The sequence below is a fragment of the Pleurodeles waltl genome, chromosome 12 (assembly GCF_031143425.1).
Source record: "Pleurodeles waltl isolate 20211129_DDA chromosome 12, aPleWal1.hap1.20221129, whole genome shotgun sequence".
Lineage (NCBI taxonomy): Eukaryota > Metazoa > Chordata > Amphibia > Caudata > Salamandridae > Pleurodeles > Pleurodeles waltl.
Window position 1 is genome coordinate 505,657,495 of NC_090451.1, and position 22,412 is coordinate 505,679,906.

General features: G+C 42.3%; 1 protein-coding gene across 2 annotated transcripts in view; it reads right to left on the reverse strand.

Annotated features, from left to right (window-relative positions):
- LOC138267970 (cytochrome P450 2J2-like) overlaps positions 1 to 22,412 on the reverse strand; it is a 257,476-nt gene that overhangs the window by 101,091 nt on the left and 133,973 nt on the right. For both annotated transcript variants that reach the window (XM_069217265.1, XM_069217267.1), the window contains exons 6-7: positions 22,063 to 22,210; positions 8,703 to 8,890 (exon numbers count right to left, since the gene is read on the reverse strand). In XM_069217265.1, coding sequence (XP_069073366.1) covers positions 8,703 to 8,890; positions 22,063 to 22,210 — 336 coding nt within the window. The remainder of the gene's footprint in view (positions 1 to 8,702; positions 8,891 to 22,062; positions 22,211 to 22,412) is intronic.

The window sequence follows — 22,412 nt, forward strand, 5'->3', positions numbered from 1 at the left end:
TTAGTGCGTAAGTCTCCATTCAGGTACTGCATTTCTCTCCCTTGACTCCCCGTGACTATATTTTTGTAGCCTGCATCTCTGCTCTCTTTAAAAAAATTCTCCAAAACATTGGGATAAATCCGTTAACCTCTCTTTTCCTCCATTTTCCTATAAATAACTGCTAGTTACCATACCCCCTAAGAGAACTCCTATCTCGCAGCCAACCACTAGAGAACTCCTGTGCCTAAGGCAGCTAGTGATAATGGGAAAAAGGAAGCAATCTAGCGTAAATTACATTTTGCTTCAAAAAAATCATACGTCAATTTTGAAATTTATCTCAGGAGCTATGGGGGAAATTGACAAACAGATTACTAATGTTGAGGGAAAAATACTCACCCAGAATAGGCCATTAGTACCCCTTAATCCCCCCCATTAACAACAACTCCTGATCACTCCGCAAAGCTTTTTGAAACTGGAACCCAGACTAAAAACACAAATGGTTGTATCCAAGACACAATTGATTTTATTTCAGACGGAGATGAGCACCCTCCCTCACCAAAACGTAAGAGGAAACCCCAACTAGCAAGGAAGGACATACCATCCGAACAAGAACTGCCTGTTAATGCTAGAGTTGGCTCTCTGAAAGCCCAAATTAACATACCCATCCAAAATGCTCAAACTCGCTCTCAAAACATAAAATCTGATCATAAGAACAAACCCCACACAGTGAAAGGGAAAACTAGGGCTATAGAGCTGCCAACTGCTTTAGAAAAATTAGTTAGCTCACGCTTTGATCAAGTAATAGAACGCCTAACTCAACTAGAGGGAAAAATTGATTATTTGCTCAAAACATTGAACCCACAATTAATATACCCACTAGTCTCAATTACACGGCAGCTTTGCGATATTGATCCTAATGCTAGCTCCCCTCCAACGCATCAGATCCAACCACCACTCCTCAGATTACTCAAAGACAAGTCGACCCTTGTGTCTTACCAAATAGAATTGGTAATGCCCAATCCCACAAAATGGCACCAAAAAGTGGGGAACACGTAACTATTACTAAAGTTTACCTGGGCACCCCTTTAACAGGGAGAGACATACTTGACCTTCCGCCTGCGGCAACCCCCTATGTGGCAGTTCTTGCCAATGTTCCCACTCTATCTGGAGCACAGGGGGAATCATGGACAGCTCTGAGGAACAAGGCACTAAATTGGATTGCAACCCGCCTGAAACGTGGTTTGACAAATAAACTTTTTGAAGACATTAAGATGGTTAGAGGGGTGAAATGGGTGGGTAGAAACCCCAAAATATTTAGGGGCGATTGTGTAGTTCTTTCATTCAAAACCCCTACGTTGGTCGAAGACATCTTAAGAAATTTAAGCCCACATCAGATTACCGATCATGGCGTTGCCCTGCTTCCCTTGGGCTTTTTCTATACGAGTACTAAAGGCCATGACGGTCCTGGCCTTCGTCCTGAGGATCAAAGAACCAGGCTTGAGTCGCAATACACGATTCCCACTGTGAATAGATTTTGGGGGCTCAGCATGGAAGACACAGATTGACTATCACCTGATAAGGAACCTCGCAGGCTTAAGCACCCTATAGAAGCACCAGATCTCGTCTATTTGGGTGCTGCCAACTCGGCAGTAGACCCTGGAGAAGAACGATTAGACATGGAATTTTCCCTTAGACATTCCGCCAAAGATGAACTGTTTTCAAGAGCCCTGCCAAAAAAAATCCTTACCCGAGCATTGACTCCATTCGAACGTATAGAAAGCAATATCAACCCAGGGAAAACTCAGGTAACTGATAAGTCCTGTGCGGGCCAGGTTAAAAAAATCTATAGAGACCATTTCTCATTTTTATTTTGGAATGTGGCTGGCCTCCGATCTAAAGTGGAGAATGAGGTCTGGTTAGAATATATCCAGCGTTTTCCCTGTGTGTGTCTTCAAGAGACCTGGTCTGTGAACCCAATTCACATAAATGGCTATAGGACACTACATACTCCTGCCGTTCCCTCTGCACGGGGCAGGGCTGAGGGCGGTTTGTGTACCTTTATATCTAATAAGTGTGATATAATCAAGGATATTGTTTTAACATCTAATATGTTTTATCAAGTGGTTACATGTGACTTAAAATATATTGCACAACTGGTGGTCATCAATTTTTATAACAGTGTACCTCTTCAAGACTTTCGATCAGTACTTAACCTCCTTCAGGACTATATAGATCGAGCTTGTGATTCCTCAAATAAACAGTCCTATATTGTGTGGGGAGGCGATTTTAATATATATCTGTGTCCTCGATCGATTAAGGGCCACTGCCCTTATGCCCTTGACGGCGATGATGATCCATTACACTTCATACACAATAATCCAGGCAATTTGTTGAATGAAGTTCTATTTAGCCTTGACCTTATTCTGTGCAATAGCCTGACCCATGGAAGTCCACAACTGAAACCCACCTTTAATGGCAGACAAGCCAACAGGACAATTGACTTTATTTTACTTTCCAATAACCTTCTTTCTTATGTACATGATTATAACTTTCAAGATACCATATTTAGCGACCATAACCCTCAAACCGTAGGCCTCACACTTCCCCAACATATTCCCATACATAGGGAAATGGAAGAGATAGTAGAAAACATTGAACTGGGAGCAAGAAACGGTTATACTATCCGGTGGTCAGAGATTGAACCCGCAGGTTTGATGAAACGACTAGTGATTAATCATTTTAAAGAATTTAATATTTGCCTCGCAGATAACACAAGTCCACGAGATTGTATTGAGGCCTTTATCGTAATTACTGCTGGCATAAAACAGTCCCTTAAGGCAAGTTTCAGCAAACCGAGATCGAAGGAGGATAAAGTCTGGTTTGATGCTGAATGCACACAAGCCCGTAAGAATCTAAAACGTCACTTACACCTACAAAATCCGGATAAGTCTAAAGAGGAAGGAGTATAAAAATGCCATAAAGAAAAGAAAACAGAACTTAAAAAATGAGGCATGGCGATCCCTCCATGACGCAAGCCTCCGGAATGATAATGTTAAGTTCTGGAAAATTGTTAATTCCCTGCTCCTATGTGATGGAAAAATACCAAATATTTAAATCGCCATCACGGAAGAAGAGTGGGTTGCTTTCTTTTCTGCCATAAACTCTTCAGAAAATTTGGCATTGGAAACAAATCTCCCTAAATTAGACTCTTATCCCATCATTTCACCATTTACTTTAAATGAGGTCACTGACGCTATCAATGCAAGTAAAAGCGGAAAAGCCCCAGGCCCAGACGGAGTTCCAGTCGATATCTTCAAATCTAATGTACCTCTCTGGGGTCCACTATTGACGCAGGTGCTATGCGCATGTTGTTCAACAACTTTCATCCCGACCTGGGCTGAGTCTATAATCATTCCAATCCATAAAAAGGGAGATCGCCATAATCCCCCATGTTATCATCCTATTTCATTGCTCGACACACTTGCAAAGATCGCGGGACGCATCATCTTAAATAGATTACAAGACTGGACAGAGGAACATCACACTCTCTCTGATCTACAATACGGGTTCAGGGCTGGTATAGGGACAACGGAACAGGCTCTTAACCTAGAGATCATACTTTGTAAATACACAAGGGCCAAGTCCGGAGCCCTATACCTTGCATTTGTTGATCTAACCTCCGCTTTGACTGTGTGGTGCACTCAAAATTGTGGCCTATCTTGTTGGAGATGGGGTTTGACACTACCATAGTCCACTTTATTAGGGAACTGTACGCTGGGGCAAACGCTAAGGTTCGCTCTGGGCGCCAGGGGGAATGCACCTCACCTTTTCCCATTGAACGTGGGGTGCGTCAAGGCTGTGTGTTAGCTCTCCTACTGTTTGCCCTATACATTAACAGCCTAGAGTGGACTTTATCCGATGCCTGTGGCGATCTCCCGCAAGTAGGCCCTCGGAAGATCCCTGCGCTCCTGTATGCGGATGACGCTGTTTTGATGGCCCGCACCCCAATCGCTTTACAAAGATTAGTAACAACCTTTGATAATTGTATGGATGCCTTGGGTCTTAAAATTAATCACACTAAAACCTTTTCAATGACATACTCCAGAAGTCGCATAAAGAATTGTCATATTGACTTAAAAGGTTTGAAACTGGCCGATACAGGGACATTCTCGTACTTAGGTATTGTGTTCGATGACAAAAGCACATGGGTGCAAGCTATAAAAGCGAGAAAACTACTATTCACAAAAACTGTTATGGCGATAAAAAACTTTTCAAAAAGGGTGGAGAGAGCAACTCCGAAAGATATGATGACTCTTTACAACGCGAAATGCGTTTCAGTAGCACTGTATGGGTGCAGGACTTTCGGGTTACCGGGACTGCACTACCCTACAGTTGACTGAAAACGCTTTTCTGAAAACAGTTCTAAGCGTTCCGCAATCAACCTCAACATTAGTATGCCACTCAGAAATGGGAGTAACATACCTTATAGATCTTATTCGTGTTCAACCAATTTTACTTTGGCATAAAGTATGGACCTCTGACCCTGCGAGGCAGAATAGGGCTGTCATAGGAGATGCCCTAGCACTTACTAACTCGCTCAAAATCCCATGGCTAAACTACATAAAGAATTTTCATGCTAAACTAGGCTACCCTGAGTTGTATTCTACTCCAGATGAATTGAAAACATTTTCCAGGAAAGACTTGAAAAACATTTGCCTCACCCACCTGACCGAATCGAGATGGGATGTGGAGGCAAATAAAGATAGTGTCAGGAGAAACCATATGATACAGCAAACGAATGGTATGGAACCATACTTATGTAATGTTCTGAACCCAAGACATCGGTTCATCCTTACGCGTTTGAGACTAGAGTCATTTAATCGCCTCCGGGCTTTCCCTTGACTAAGGACTGGTATCCTCAACTGGAAAAATGCCCCTGCGATGTTTCTGATCAAAATACAATGCATACACTCCTTTTTTGTAAATATTATTCTATTTTTAGGAAAATGTATGTGACACCATTTTTAAAATTAATGCATTTGAAACAATGTCGCCCAGCTTTTTTATATCTTTTGTCCCTTCCGTCTATCATGGTTACAATGGATTAGCCTTATTCCTGTGTTCAGTGATTAAGGCCAAATCATACCTTGAGGTAAATGAGCGAGATTATTAAGCGTTATATATGAGATCACCCTACCTGTTTTAACCCAACTGTTTATTAACTCCTTTTACTTTCTCCTCTTTTAGTCTCTTATCTGGTTGTATCCATATTTATATTTACATGCATTTTTAGTATTCTCTTCTTTCGAATATCGTTTTTATGTACAACGACTTTTATGATTGTTAAAATCAATCGAATAAAGTGTTTGTTTTTTTGACCACCCAGAGCTCACTTTTATCTTTACCCAAGTGTTTGAGTACAGTGATATGGTGACAGAGTTGTTTAATTTAGTAGAGTTTCTCTCTTGAAACACTATCTAAGGCTATTGTGAAGTCTGTAAACTCTGCATATAAGGAATAACACCTTGTCTTTGTCTGCCATTTTCACTTCGATTCGGTGAGTGATGCAAACAGGTTGTCCTCAATGTGGCAGTGCTTTTGAAATCCTGTATGGCTGGAAGGGATCAGGTTCTTCTCTACTGCCCATTTCTGCAATTCCATGTTAAGGATACTTGCATAACACTTCCCCTCTGTATCAAGGACAGCGATCAGCCTATAATTCCCTAGGCATTTGCAGTCCTCTTTCTTATATATGGATACCAGAAGAGAGCATCTCCAATTATCTGGTATGGTGGCACCTAGGATATAAGATTGAAATAATGGAGACATGACCACTGCCCATTTACTGGGAGCCCATTTAAATACTACTGTGGGGAGGCAGCTCAGGCATGCTGCGCCACTTGCACACATTGTATTAATTATCTTTTCCACTTGGGTCTTGGTTATTTCGATTAAACCCATACTTCTTTTCAGGTATAATGTTGCGAGCAAAGGACTGGCTGCAGATGGATCCACATACAGTCTTTTAATGTATGTTTCCCAGTACACGGGGGAGATATTAGGCACTTTCTGATGGTGTTTTACCAACAACATGCTATTTATTCACATCCACAATTTCTTTGGTCTTTTTAAACTTTATTATCTCATGTGACTGAGCCCACCTATTGGCTTCCTCTTCCTGTTTTTCTGGTGTATGAAGCTTTCCTATAGCTCGATCTTATCTGGAGGTCCTGTCCTTCAACAATTTCCATCCTTTACCAGACAATGAACTTCACAGGCTTGTTTAGTTCTGATTTCAGTCTAGAAATAAGCCTTTTGAGTTCACTCAAATGTGTCATGGTAAAGTCTGTGCTATTGGCCTGGTTCATTTTAGCCCCTTCTTTCTCCTGTAAGATTGAGGCTAGAGACCCCCATGAATCTACCTTCAATATTTTTCTTGGGGAACTCTTATAAGATCTGTGCTACTCATGGCCTGAGGTCTACTTGTACCTCTGTGATCCATTTTATTCTTCTGATGGGCTCCAGGGCCCCTGCAACCCAATGTGGTTTGCCTTGGGAAGGTGGGTTCCTAGCACCGACACTTCGCAGTTTAACATAGCACGGTCACTTGTAAAAGATGGATATACTGCATGTTTGCTTACAAAATGAAATTTGGCTAGTGACAACCAGATGAAGTCAAGTGTGGCCATCCTAAAGCTTGAGAAGTGGTTGTATGTGGCTGTTGTGACTTATCTCTGTCTCAGACCTGCCATTTAATGTGAATAGGCCCAGGGTGCTTAGAAAATTGCCAAGATCCTTGCCATGTGTGTCAGGTCTTTGAAATTATTTCTTCATCACTGGGACAGCCCAGTTTTTATTGTCAAAATCCTCTTACTTATCACTTGACCCTGTTTTAATTAAACTAGCAATAAACTCACACATTTACAGCCACATTGATTCCAAGTGTGATGTTTTCAGCCCTCTCAACGTCAGGAGAAGAAGGACTAGTTTTTGTTCTCTTTTATCTTTTGCGGAATGGAGATACAAGCTCCCTAAAATGAGCAATGATGGAAAAAAGTACAGTTAGGGGAAATACTTGCCTCTGCGTTGTCTTTTAGTCACTGCACACAGAACATTACCCACAGATCAGGTGTTTTTCACCTGCTCAATGTAGCCAAAATATCCGGATGGAACTGCAGGGAAAAGGGGGTACTATCCCAGCAACAAAATGGGTATTCTCTGAGAAATTCCCCATGTCTTAGGCGACCTCGGGGCTTAACTTATATTAATTGATATCTCTACCACCCAAGAATTACTAATACATGCAGCATGGGTTACTTTATGGGTGAGAGAAAAGGGGATTCTAAGTACCTGGGTTTCTTCTAGCTCTCTTGTTATAGTTTCTTTGGTTGAAGACTACGCTGGTACCTCAAAGAAAGGTAAAGCACTGTGGAGATGGGAGAATACAGTATTTTAGTGAATAAAAAAATACACTGTGAATCCCTTTGGAAGGTTCTTGTCATAGCACATTTTTCAGTCATCTTTTCATTGAGCTTCAATTAGAAATATGAAATAACATGCAGAGTGTGTGTTAAGACTTTATGTATAGTATATTTGAACTTTAATGATTATAGCTTAAACTATTCAGGCACTTCATACACTAGTCAACCAGGGTAATACTAAGGAAAGGGGAGTGGAACAGAGAAGGGCAAGAAGAACTTAGGTCTTTATAGCCAAGATTTAATACCTCGGAAAATCTATCCGCCACCCTCACAATCTCCACTGCAAATGATCACATCTCCAGAAGGGATAACAGATATTGTTCTGAGCAGCCTGTGTCGGTAAAGAAACATTTCCATGCTTTATGCACCACTTGGAGCACACCAGGGACCAGGTTGAAAACTCTAGATTTAGGCCCTTATTTGGAATTTGATGGATGCAGGACATGTACCAAAAAGTGGTGGATGCCCCATCCACGTAATAAGAGTTCATTGATGGAAATGCCACTCCAAGCATGGCAGATCGGACATCTAGCACTTTTTGGCAGATGTTGAACTCAGACACACACTAAATAACACATTTAGATCCAGAATGTGTTGAACTTTTGACATTACAATATCTGTTTACAAGTATCTGGAAAGACAACACCGTATCATCTTTGTACTTCGGGGGTCACTGCTCGTAGGATCGAGTTACTTCCATATGCACTCCCCAGTTCTACAGTAATTGAACCTTCTCCTTCATTGTTACTTTCCGTTCCTCTGGTAGGACACTCAAACATGGATGAAACACATTTTGTTTCAAGACGGTCCCAGACGTCACCTTTCAAGGAAGAAATTGCTGAATCCAAGCTCTAAAATATCTCCTCTTAATGAAGAATGTTATAACTGAGTCTTACTGTGAGTTAGGAGTTGTAGTAAGTAGAAGTAGGTTGGAGTTCCAGTTCATATCCAATGTTGAAATGATTCATTTTGATACCTCATACCTAATTATGTGGTTAAAGATGGGTTTTACGCTATAACATCCTTTCTCTAACTTTTCATCTTAGTTTATTTCATAGTGATCACCCAGCCCAAGTCAAGATTACATCTCAAGCAATTAATGTTTTTTTTTTTTATTAAAGAGAACTCTTACAGGTCAAAATGATAAATTGTTGCTGGCACTGCCACAACCATCTATGCCTCTGGCATCTACTACCAGGTGTCTACTTCACAGTTACATTCTCAATTTCTGCAATATTTTACCTTCGGGAGTACATATCCTGAAATGTGGATCTCTTTCAAAGTAGCATGTGGGACTCCAAGAGGAACAGTGTTTCCAATGCGCTGGACCTCATGCAGGACGGCCTGCATGTAGGGCATTTCTGCCTTAACCTCATAATTCAATTGCTTGCTGTCTCCAAAGACCATGTCAATTTCTTTATGGCAGCAGTCTGAAAGGAATAGAAACATATTCATCCTTGGTGATCGCTTTCCAAACATCACAATTTTCCAAATTTCTAGTGAAGAGAATAAAAAACACAAATAGTGGTTGACATTGCATTGATCCAATACTTTGGAAGAGTACCCGCAAACAATTCCAGTTCTCCCAACTACTATAACTTCTGATCAGTTGCAGCTAGTGGGAGGGAAAAGGAACGGGCGGCGTGGTGTTTGGCAGGGTGACAGGGGCAAACAAAATATAATACTAAAAAAAGTACCTTTCTCGCCGCGCCGCTCTGATCCGCTCTGGTCCTCCACTGCAAGCACAGGCTCCCAGACTGTCCTGCGTCCAATCCTAACACTGCTTTCATGCTGCTGGCAGCATGAATGTAGCATTAGGATTGGACGGAGCGCCCAGCCAGGGTGCTCTGAGGCAGAGTGAGAGCCTCTGCCTGCTCTCTCCTCCAACCCAAAAAGAACAGAAGATGGACGGAATGCAGAGCAAATCAAACATTCACCCCCAGTCACAAACATCTGGGTTTAATCCATTGTTTTTTTGCTCCCCATGCCACCCCAGGTTGGACCCAGCCATATGCAAATCAGTCTTGACCCTGCTCCTCATGGGAACAGTCCAGCCCAAACTGCCAAGCCAGATCCTCCCTGGACCGTCCGTCATCTGTTGTTTTTGCATTGCTCTCTCCAACCTGGCAACACAGTTTATTATGGTTTTACTGTAAACGTTTTGCAGCAGCTGCTGCTGGAGGAGGGCTGATGCTCTTCCGCCATAGCGGATTAGCCACCCCTGCTTCTGATCCTTGGCCCCTTCACTTCCCATGATAGTATTGAGCAAGAAGGAAATCTTGCTTACTGTAATCCTAACTGCATCATAGGAATCCTGACTGAAGTCCTAAACATAGAGTAATTCCAGCCTGCTGGAATGCTTGAACACTTCTGCCATATTACTTTGTACACAAACACATATCTATCTATCTATCTATCTATCTATCTATCTATCTATCTATCTATCTATCTATCTATCTATCTATCTATCTATCTATCTTTATTATGCAGTAAGATATATGTATATATTGCCCAGTGGCAGTTGCCTCTGTTATAGTTATAGTTAGGACAGCGTTTCTATAGGAAATGCCTTTTTTGTTTTGCTTGTAACTTTGGTGCCGTTTGACAAATCTTTACAAAACTTTCCAAGACGTGCTCTTTTTGCCTAGTTTGTGCATTTGCAAAACTCAAAATTTCCACGCAATTTTCATAGACATTTTTAAGAAGCACTACAGCAAAAATTGCTTAATTACCCCAAATTTGAAAGGAAGCTAGATGTCGATCAGTAGATCTGTTTTTTGTGATCGAGTGTTGATCCGTACAGTAGTTAAAAAAATAAAAAAAGATTAAAAACTATTTGTATATCTGGACGGTTGGAGTAGAGGGATTCTTGTGAGAGCCCCTCAAGCCCAATTTGAAAAAATAGAGCCTTCTGATTGGCCTAGGGAGCTTTTTACCCCTTGGGATAATTTGCTTCTGCAGGAACAAGGTTTTGATAGGCTGCCAGCAACATGAGAATGTTGCTTGCAGCTATTACAGGACGTGGGGACTTAGGAGCATATTTACAAGCCTCTTTTTGTCACTCTTGCACCACACAACGTGGTGCAAGAGCGGAATAACTGAAAGTTGGAATTCATGAAGCCATGCAAGGCCACCTTGAGTGGCCCTGACTGGCTTAATAAATCTCGAGTAATGCACTGCAGTGCAAACCACTGTGTTGGATTATTCTGCGCTAAGGATGGATTTTGACTCATTCCCAGATTTAATAGAAGCGGTAGACATGGATAAGTGTCAAAAACCTATGCCTAAATATCTTTATTTCTCCTTGTTTTTCCCTCTATCTATGTGTGCTGCATTCTGCAGCACATATAGAAAAAAGGAAAAAACCTCAGGTTATTGTTTTTGTGCAGGAAAGTGCCCCTTCCTGCACAAAAACAATCTTGCATGCAACAGAGGCACCGTTGCACCATGGTGCAAGGGTACCTGCATTGGCTCAAGGTTGTCAAAAGAGCGCCAGCAGAGGGGAAAAAACAGGAATGTGCCCTATTGATTTAAATACGGGACATTCCTGCCCTTTCCCTTTCATGCAGTGCAGTGTAGCAAGGTGACTTACTGTGCTGCGTGATAATATCATAGATGTGCCCCATAGTCCCCTGTCCTGAAATGTAAAAAATATATATATAAGATGGCAGGGTAAAAATACCCTGCCTGCCAGGCTCTGTAGTGGGTACCCCCCACAGGGCACAAAATATTGAGGTTTTTCCAGCACTCCCGCAAGATTCCTGTGGCAAAAAAAGAAATTGGGCCATTTTAGGTCCTGTGGACCCCATCTCCTGGAGCCAAAATGCTGTATAAAGATGAGGGGCCATACATCCCCACTCCCGAGCCTCTGTAGGCCCTTTTAAGGGAGTGGGCTGCATCACCCCCTCCCTGAATCTTAAAATGCCCGGGGACCTCAGGGGTCCCCATCCCCTGGCCTGGTTCTGTTAATCTATCCCAAGGAACCCACGCCCGGGACAGAGTAGTTTCCTTGAGTGCACTAACATGTGCAGGGACACATATGTTTGCTCCCTCCTGGTAGTGTGTGGCATGGGGTTGCTTGACTGCAAGGGGTTGGCTGCAGGGTCTGACAGTAGGCCAAGCGGTGCAACAGACCACCCATTGCGCAAGACCACAGTCTGTGCAGATGAGTAACACAATACAATAGTATATCTGGTCCTTAGTTATATATTGTGCCACAGTAAACCACAGTAATTTCAAGGTATACTCAGGTAGATGCTGGTGAGAAGCCAGTATATAATTGGCTAATGGCTGCCCCTACAAAATTAAATGGCAGCCATATTATTTAATACACTTAACCTATGTTCTGGGTTAGGGCCACTTTATTAAACTGTTAATAGGTAGGAAAATTAATTCATATTTTTCTATATATTTTTTACGAAGTCTACGGAGTACAGCGCTAGGACCTAGGAAGTATCTTCTTTTAAACCCTTGGGTGCCCTGGATGCAACGGTTACATCCTGGGCAGCACCGCTGCCATCACAAAAACCTTATTAAACAACCCGCAGCTCTCTCAGTCAACCAACCTATAATCTCGGTACCAGTCATCTATTTATTCCAGCCCCTTATGTGATAAAAAGTGCAAGAAACACATGCACATCAATCGATTTCCTACAGGCCACTTCTCTCAGTCAACCAACCTATAATCTTGGTACCTGTCATCTACTTATTACAGCCCCTTATGTGATAAACAGTGCAAAAAACACATGCACATCAATATATTTCCTACAGGCGAGAGATTTATCCAGGTAACTAGCCCGAAGATCACTAAAGGAGAAAGAGCTTTCCAAGTTTGCTGTACCAATGACACAGACACTTTCAGCAACGAATCCAAGTCTTTGCCCCCACTCAAAGCAAGTCTGGATTGTATGCCCCAGGCGTGTTACTGTCAGCTCAATAAGGCTTCCTCACCTGGGGTCTCCAGGAGAGCCTTGAGAGACACATTGTTGCTGCCGGGACCCAGGGAGGGGGCTAGATCATCCAGAGTTGACAATGGCGTCAGAAAATTGCAAGAAGTAGGTTTCCGGAATTGCATCCAATTGTGGTGGTGCAGGAAAGTGATAACGTTCCTGAGGTCTTAGCTAACATTAATCTAGTGAACCCTAATACAGCTCATCCATAATTTCGAAACCATTCCAAGTCGAGAATAGTGTCTGATGATGATTCCCTCCATGTGAGAAAACAGGGCTGATTGCTGAGGCCCCCTAACTTTTTGACCCCATTTTCCACTTTTTGCTGGTGTTTTCCTGACTCTGATGGTGCCCTGGGTACTGCTAGCCAGTCCCAGGGCCTTTGCTCTGTGTAAAATCAATATGGAAATTAGGCTAATTATAATTGGCTAAGTCAACTTACCTATAAGTCCCTATTATATGGTAGGGCATGTAGGTTTAGGGACCACAGCATAGGTAGTGCACCCATAGGTGCACTGCTGAGGTGCCCAGTGTCATTTTAAAGGCAGGCCTGCCTTGCTGGCTGCTTTTAAATTAAAGTTATATGCAAATTCGACTTTGGAATTAAAAGTAGTTTCAAAGTCTTAAACTACCTTATTTTTACATATAAGTCATCCCTAAGGTGTGCCCTATGTGCCCCTAGGGCTGGGCGCCATGTAACTATAAGCAGGTACCTTATAAAAATAGTTTTATAAGCCCTGGTGAGGTAAAAACAGCCAAATTCATGTTTCCCTCATTGTAGTGAATGGCCTTCATAGGCTAGAATGGGGAGACTTTATTTTAATTTTCAAAGTCCCCTTAAATGACAGATACAAGAGTTTGGTATCAAATGAATCGTTATAATAAATCCCACAACTTCCAGTTGTGGGATTTAATATAACTTGTTCAGGTAAAGAGTTTTAAACTGTACCTGAAAAGTTGCCAATTTCAGCCCTGCATTGTTTTTGCTGCTGTGCTCTGATTGGCCAGCCTGTGGCAGCCTGGCCAGGCTGCATTGATGAGGTGTGAAGTGGCCTGGCTTCACACAAAGAGATGTGCCTGTGGGAGGGAATCTCCCCTCAGCAGATGGTGAGGCAGGAAGGGGGAGGGCTGCCAAACTGGTCTTCAAAGACAGAGGACATTTGGAGCAACCCAGCAACACCCCCACATCCTGCAACCCCAGACAACTAGGTGCCCCCTTGATTAGATTAGGAGAGGGCAGGAGAGGGGTGTGTTTATGATTTGTAGCCACACCAGTGGGTGGGCTCAGCCAGATGTAACCTCCAAAAAATAATTTTCAGCCATTATGGATTTTAGAAGAATGTTGTCTCCTGGGATTGATTTTTGCCACACTTCCCAGGAAGTGGTCATCACTGGGGGAAGGGTCCTGCACTTGATTGGAGAACCAGGACTCCCCTGTTTTTCACCCAGGAGCAAGGATAAAACTGGCAGACCTGCACCCACACCTCAGATCCCTATCAGATTCCAACAAGGAAGAACTACAGGAGAAGAAGGACTGACCTGCTGGACCCCTGACCTGCCCCTGTACACTGCACTCTGGAGGACTGCACCAGCTGCACACTTGGGCTTCACCACTAAAAGGACTTTACCTGTCTTCTACTGCTTCAAGAAGGGACTCCTTGTTTGCTACAGGTACAAAGGAGCTGCCCAGAGTCCCCTGCATCAAGTCCTGCAAGCAGAGCCCAGCTGACCAGCTTCCAGTGGCCATTGAGGATTATGACCAGGTGCATTCTGGGAATTGTAGTCCCAACTCCCAAGGAGCCACTCAGAGCTTCTGGAACCTTGGATCAAGTTGTGGACACTTCAAGGACACGAAAAGGACCTCTGGAAGAAGATCCAGAAGTTTGGAGACGCTTGGAGCAACTCCATAAGTTGAAGAGGTGCATTGTGGGAGTTGTAGTCCCAGACTCCAAGAGGCACACCAGAGTCTCTGAACCCTTGGCTGGTGCTGTGGACCACTTTCCTGAATCAAACACTTCTGAAAGTAAGTGTGACAGTGCTACCTCGTGGGTGGCCTGAACTCTGGACTTTGTTCCTTTCCAGTGTGACCTTGTTTAACCCTTTGAGCTCTAGTTGCTTCTATGCGCTAGAAAGCATTAATTCTTTAAAAATTCATATCTCCGGTTCCCCTTATCTGTTTTTATTCGTTTTGGTGTCATTTTAAAGATAAAAATATAATCTATTTTTATAAATTGGATTTTTAAACTGTTTCCTGTGTTTTATTTAATTACTGTTTTGTGATATTTGACTGCTTTACACTCTGTCTCCTAAGTTAAGCCTTGACGCTTGTTGCCAAGCTACCAAGGGTTGAGCTGGGTTTAATTTACTGAGACCTAACTGGACCTAAGTGGAGGTTAGTGGCCTATTGCTAAGTGGAGGTACCTACCTGCCCTTACCAATAACCCATTTTCCAACATACCAAAATGTCCCTAATTGCTCTTTGAACCAAGATCACTTCTCGAGACTACTTCTAGAAACCTCTAATATGTCAAGTGATATTAAGGATGCTATGATCTCAAACCCTGCAGTCCACGTAGCGATCCAGGTCCAGGACAATCACACACCCAGCGTCCAGCCAGAACATTGTCACAGAGAGGCTAGACGTTGTACCCAGGCTAACGAAGGATGCTGTGGCAGGGTGGCTCTAGTTTCCACTCCGTTGTATCAGTAAAGGGGAAATCACAACATTTTAAATAGGGGTACCATTCTTAAACTGGCTAACTTACTACCAGGATCGTTCCAAATAACTTCTAATGATCTGATTAATGTATGTTTTTTGCTCTAGTTGGACCTGAGGAGAAGAGAGCAGTCTTTAACACGGACATAAATGTCCTGCAGCGGCCATATTGTTAAGCATGTCAAAGACATGGACACCTGGGGGGTAATAGTTGAGAAGCCGCCTGTCAAACCATACCCTCCTAGGTTTGAGATAGAACCAAAAAGGCACCAAAGGCTGAACCTCAAAGTACAGCATGATTATTTGTCAGTCTTGAACACAGCATGTGGTCCCTACTACCCTCTTCCATCGAAAGATGATCTCAACAAACTGAGGTTTCATGTGGCAACAAATCAAGCTGCAGCCGGGGATTTACCATTACCACCAGGCAGACAGCCCGAAACTACCCCAAATCTTACAAACCTTAGTATTGGTGAATACAGACTTAGAGGGGTTTATCTCCTTCAGTACACCCGCAATATGCCAGCCAAACAGAGGGGGAAGAGGTGGTCTTCATATCTGGGTTAAAGCCATTTTTACTGACAGTTAAAATAACCTTTACCTCCATAAACAATAATTTTCAATATCTGAAGTTTGAAAAAGGCAAAGGACCAATTGACCTTATCAATGTCTATCTACCACCATGCGGGATGGAAGGAACCTCTAAGCTTTTAAAATCTCTAGATTCCCTACGGTCTACTTTGAGACAGGAAAATGCCACTTCTCACTTACACCCTGATAATCAGTCCAGAACAACAATATAATGCGGGAACTTGAATAGTAGCCTCCACCCAGTCCTGCAGAATCACACAGCAGTGGATGAAGATCATGCTTTGGGGCTTCCATCTCTTCGCTTAAAGGGTATAGAACAATAAAGAAAGTGGAGCAATCAAGTACAATCATTTTAAATGTGGGCCTGAGACCACTTGATGGCAGAACTACTTCTGACAATCCCCCAAACCAACTTTTTGAGTAGGGCAGTGTGCTAGTACTATTGACTACATCATAATGAATTTGGAGACTTGGAATCTGGTGATCGCTATGCGGGTCGAAGAGAGAAAAGAAAGTGATCATGTTCCACTTTTCCTCTCTCCCGATTGCTCAGAAACCCAATTTGGGAAAAGACATCAGAAACAATCTGTATACACCTCCAAACTGAATTTAAATGAAAATAAAAAAAATATCCAGAGCCTCCATTGGATGGGAAACAGTTGATTTCTACACTAACCTGCAGTGGAACCATACACAGCGCTGAGTCTGAGACAATCAAATCCTTCAAGCTGCTGCTCAAAGCTACCAAACAAGAACTAGTAGACCAAAAACAAAGTGGGGAAATAACAGCACGATTCCTATCTTAATTGGTTTGACAAGGAATGCATTGACAAAGAGAAAGAGCTTAGGGCAGCCCTTAAAATAGAAGCAATACTCCTACGGCGTGGTACAGCTGCTGGAAGCCAGAAGGGCCTATAAACACCTTAACGGATACAAAAAGGAAAATCGGTGTACCAAGGCCTGGAAAGCACTACAAGATGCAATTGTACAGGGAAATCATATGCGGGAGCTGTGAAAGACCAGCTAGGAATTTGGAGACCTCAGAGGTCAAAACTGATAACACAGAAAAGGGCCCGCATGGATCTCAAAAGACCTCTCTTGCATTACCATCATCCTGCAGAAAACATATTTAACAAGATGGAAATAACCCTGGCCATCCAACATCAAAAATTAGGAAAAGCCCTAGGCCTAGACCAGGACCAGGTGTCAGTTAACATGTTCAAAAATAATTTGGACATGAGACTGAGCCCTTTGACAGGGGTTTTTAACACCATACTGGCAGCAGGAGTGGTTCATAATAGTTCTCATTCACAAAAGAAGGAGGGTTGACGATCCTGCTAATTATCGTCCAATTTCCTTACTGGACGGCATTTCCAAATATTCAGCTGGATCCTGTTTGGAGGATAATTACATTATACCCCATCTCTAGGCAGGTTTTCACAAAAGGCAGAGCCCAACTGATCAAGTTCTGAAATTGTATATGATCTGCTTGAACTACGTAGCTCTCTGAAATTCCCCCATCTTTCTTGTCCTTATAGACCTAAAGATAGCTTTGATAGTGTTGACCGAACCGTTCTTTGGAGTATCCTGAAGAAACAAGCTGTCCCTAAATACTTACTGAGTTTGCTAATTATCCTCCATAGGGGCAACATAGCAACAATGAAGTATGGATACAAAAGCAAATGTACGATCACGTTTGGCGTACACACAGGGGTCATCCAGAGTTGCGTTCTAACCCCAGACTTATTTACCATCTATATCAATGGTATGGAGAAGTTCCTTAGTGAACCTGGCCTTGATGTACCAAAGTTGCGGAATGAGTATATTGTGATCTTGATGTTTGCAGATGATTCGATAACCCTAACAGGCACAGAATTGTCAATGTATCGGCTGCAGAAAGGCTTTGAACATGTTCGCAAAACAAGGAAATTAACTATCAATATACAGAAAACAAAATGTATGATAATGGAATCCAGAGCTAAGCTAAAATCGACCCTAAGGATTTATGGAAAACCAACAGAGCAGGTAAAAACTTATGACAATTTGGGCATCCAAAATGATGAACAGCTTGCTTCACTGGGGTTCGCAAGTAACTAAGGGCCATATGTACGAAGGCTTTTTCCCATAGACACAGAATGGGTAAAATCCTTTCGTACATCTGGCCCTAAGTACAAAGTAATACTGTCTCAAAAGGCTGGAACAGTACGGACATTTGCAAAAATAGCTTGATAAAGCCAGCTCTAACCGTATACAAAACTAAAGTGGTGGCAGCAACCTCATATGGTGCTGAAATTTGGGGACATTTAAATGTGCAAGTTTTACAAAAGTTGGAAAATTATTTTTTGAGGAGATTATTCTAGCTAGATCCAGGACAACCAATGGTAATACTCAGAGCTGAGCATAGAATGACTTCTGTAACGGATTCATTGCCTTCTGTCTGGTAGGGTATTTGATTCGAGTCTGGAATTCTCATGTCCTCGCAGTTTCGGAAGACCTGGACCTTCTGAGAAGCCGAAACTGCAGCAGTCTTTTGCAGTTTAAACATGTTGCGCATAGCCTTGCGTCAATAGACTGTTTAGATCTATGGCATAACGCAGAAAATATGTGAAAAGTCACACTACTAATGGTGAAAAAGAAATATGAGGCAAAAACATGAGGCATGGGAAAGTGCTATATTGACAAAATATCTGGTGTTGAAGCCCGAACCTCGGTGGGAAATATTCCTCGATCTGATATCACCACCTGAGAAAAGGGCTCTATATCTCAGATTTAGATGAGGACCATTACAGATTCAGGCCTGCACTCAATTCTGGTCCAAGGTTTTCGGGCTGAGAGCTGACACATACAGCTGCCCTCTGGCCGGCCAAGAAACTGATATGCACTTTCTGCTGTTTGTGTCACAACAGTAGCCGCCAAAGGTTTTGCATTTGTCCTCTGTTCTTAAAATATAGTAAGAGGAACTGTAAGGATGATTTAATACTTTGTTAGAAGACACAATGGTTGGAAATCTATCAGGCTGTAGCATCCTAAATATATGCTGCATGGAAGGTCAAAAGGCAGAGTTGTGAAACAACGACTACTGCAATCTAAGATAATAAGCTAGTTTGCCTGTTATTTTTGTTTTGAAACCCTGGCTGCTAATTGTCTAATTTGCACTTGCACCTTTCACTTCAATAGCACTGTACACTCGAGCAGTTGACCATCATTTATAGCTGCCCGCCTGGCTGCCTGCTGGCAGTACAGGCCTATCTTTGGTATGGACATATTTTATCCTAGGTCCTGCCTTATATGGATGCACTTTAGTAGCTATTTGTGTAGATAAAGCCATAGAGATGGAGTGATATTTTTAAATTACCAAGATTAGAGTCATCCTATATGAGTAGCATAGTTATCATTTTATTTGCTCTTCGCACAGTTAACAAAACCAACAATTGCCTGTTTCTATCCTTTACAATTTTTGCACAATAAGGTAATTGCTTTTATCATTTTTGTAGATAGACTATATTCATATGGCTCTTTTTTGCGCAGGAGATACATTATTGATCCAAATTCAACTTTGCTGCTAGTTGTTATTGGGTACCTACTAAATACAAAATAATGGAATTTTAGTAGCAATTGATGTGGAGGACGATAGCCATAATACATTATTGGATTAGTCCTCTAAGTAATTTAACTGTATGCCTATTGAGGTGTACTATTTATTTAGGCTGTAATTTATAACCATTGATGTTTAGGAGGGAGGTATGTTATTAATAAGGGGACGTGTATAATGATGGGAACGTCTTTTAAAAATGTTGTACCATATGGAGTTTTGTTTTGTATTAACTTATCATATGTATCTAGGGAATTTGCAATTTGTAAATGTTATGATCAATTATTGTAAGGCTTTATTGCAAAGCTGAAACAATAAATAAAAATGACAGGTCAAATAGCAGTTTTGAAACTGAAACAGTCAGGCTACAAAGGTAGGTCTAAAGTCATATTTTATACTGTCACGGTATAGTCGATGTCACAATAGGTGCCACAGTGCATTGGTGACATTTAACATAAAGGCCCTGGGTATAGTTTGTACCATACACTAGTGCCTTATAGGTAAGTGAAATCTGCCAATCAGATGTATACCAGGTTTATCATGTTGAAGTGGGGAGCATAGGCACTCTCCAAGCAGGGATTAATTTGCCTATAGGCCTACTGAGGGGGTTGAACCCTCAGACGTTCCTCGTGTCTGCAGTCATGACGTTGATATTGGGATCTGTAACATCTTTTACATTCTTCCAGGCCCACTACCCTTATAGTTTCGCTTGCATTTTCAGTTGATCCTTTTCCTCATCAGTTTGAGGACTGAACACAACTAAAATAGAACATGGAAGCAATAAGATCTTCAGTTGCACATCCAGTTTGAGAAATGTACATCTCAACCATGATAATTGGAATACTGAGACACTGTAGCAGTATTAAGTAGCAGCTAAATCAGTGGAATCAAAAGTTGTGCTGATGACCTGGATTGAAACAAACAGTCTTTCTTGAATGACTTAATAAAGTATTTTTTGTATGCCCTCTGTAGGTCTTCTGCAATCTGGGAGTGCTTAGGTTTCTGACCTCAGATCAAGAATTATGAAATGTAGTGAAGTCATCCACTGGCAAAGTATGAAGTGGAGAAGGTGGTGGTGAAGTTTGAGTGTAACTTGACTATGAACCTGTGGACATATGACATGATGGAGAATCCGAAAGAGACGAAAACCTGATTTTTGCTTCATCTATGGTTCTGCAATGAAGAATATGTATGTCAAGGTGAAAAATCAGTGATGGAAAATCTTATGGTGGAGACGTCGTGGGGCCACCAGGGCACACACCTTTTGTTGATGAAGGCCCCAGGCGAAGGGGAACCAGGGCCAAAATTGGCCCAGGGAGGGAGGCCACATGGAATGATGACAATCACAGGACCAGGGAAATACTGGTCAAGAACAACTCACTAACGTTTATTTACCAGGCTTGCGACACACAATAATGATTGTTACATCTTCCTTCTCTGATGATTCTGCATACTCCTCATGTTAAGGAGCTGTCGTAGGAGGAGGTGTGCCCTATGCAGAAACATCACAGGAGGAAGCTGTAGGCTGCAAACTATACAAAATATTAGTGAGCATACCGAAGGCTACATGATAATCCCTGGCAATGGTCTGCTGATTTGGTAATACAGCATGAAATCCCCAACATTCCATACATAACTAACAATCAAGACGTGGCAACAGCCTGCTATGGCTCAGGAAGGCACACCCCCCTCTCCATTTTTATTATAGTTGGCAGCTGTGATGGGGTCCCTGGGCCAGGAAGGCTCGGGGAGGGGGGTCGTGTGACATCCCTCCCTTCTATAGTAGCATGCGGCCCAGGGAAATGGGATCCCGAGGCCCAGTAGGGTAAGGGGGCGCAGGGGCATCTGGGTCAAGCATTCAAGCGCTCTGACCCCTGTAATAATCTCTCTGTGGGCTTTTCATCACACCCATGTCACGCCCATCAGTTTGGTTGGTTCGCTTGATTTCATTAGTGAAAGTCATGCCTTTTCCGGTGTTTAGCCTTCCTTGAGAGCACTGGTAAACTACTGAAAACATATGAGGCTATGTGTTTTACGCATGGCTTCTGGACTAATTTTCTTTTTATTCTTTGCATGACATCGACCCTGTTACATGGATAATTGGACTTTTGCCGATTGCATGGATTTTTTACACTTTTGCCGACATGTTTGACTGCGAGCAAACTTCTGCCTCCTTTTGTGTGTCTCCTTCATGCTCATGGCGGCCGCCAGCTATCTTATGTGAAACTGTTTTACTTTTAATTTTCGGTGTATGTGGCAAGAAAAGTGCGGTTGGGAGTTTACAACGCTAATAGCTCTAACTCGAGCAAATGCGAGACCCATTGCATTGCAAATGCTTGTCCTATTTGTCTCCAGGGGATGGGGTCTCTGGGGCCGTCTACCCAAAGGTGAACAATTACTTCCAATTATAACACCAACAAGTAACTTCCACTGACTGACTAATGTGAAGTTACCGGTTCTTGGAGCAAAGAAAAACCTTGTTTGAGCAAGACTAGCCATCTCTTATTCAATCTCCTAAAACAGGGTTCTGCAAAGTCAGTCCTGGAGAGCCGGGCCCATGCCAGATTTTTAGCATATCCGCATTTAGAAAACTGTAGATTTCTGAAACATCTTTTATCTAAATGTGGATGTGCTAACAATCTGGCATGAACCTGGCTCTCCAAGACCGACTTTGCAGAACCCTGTCCTAAGACAATGGCTGTACTGTTCTACACACAGTGTTTCTACTTAGTAGGTTTCTTCTGGCAAACATACCTTGAACATCGGGGAATGCCATCATATAAAGCAAGCCCCACAGAAGAGTTGTTGCTGTGGTCTCTGTCCCAGCTATGAACAGATCAGCTAGGCACGAAGTCAAATTCTCGTCTTCAAATATGGATTCACATCCACGTTCCTTTTTTTGCTGTATCACAAAATAAAGTCATATATCACATTATTTTGCATTGTCAGAGTGATATTAGTGACCCACCTGGCATGCATGCAGGTAGGATGCTCCCACGTAATCAACAGAACAACAGTCTTAATCCTGCAAGAACATAGTATATGACATTTTATGCATTCTTTCAATATATCAGCACTGATATTTTGTATTCAAAAAGTCAGTT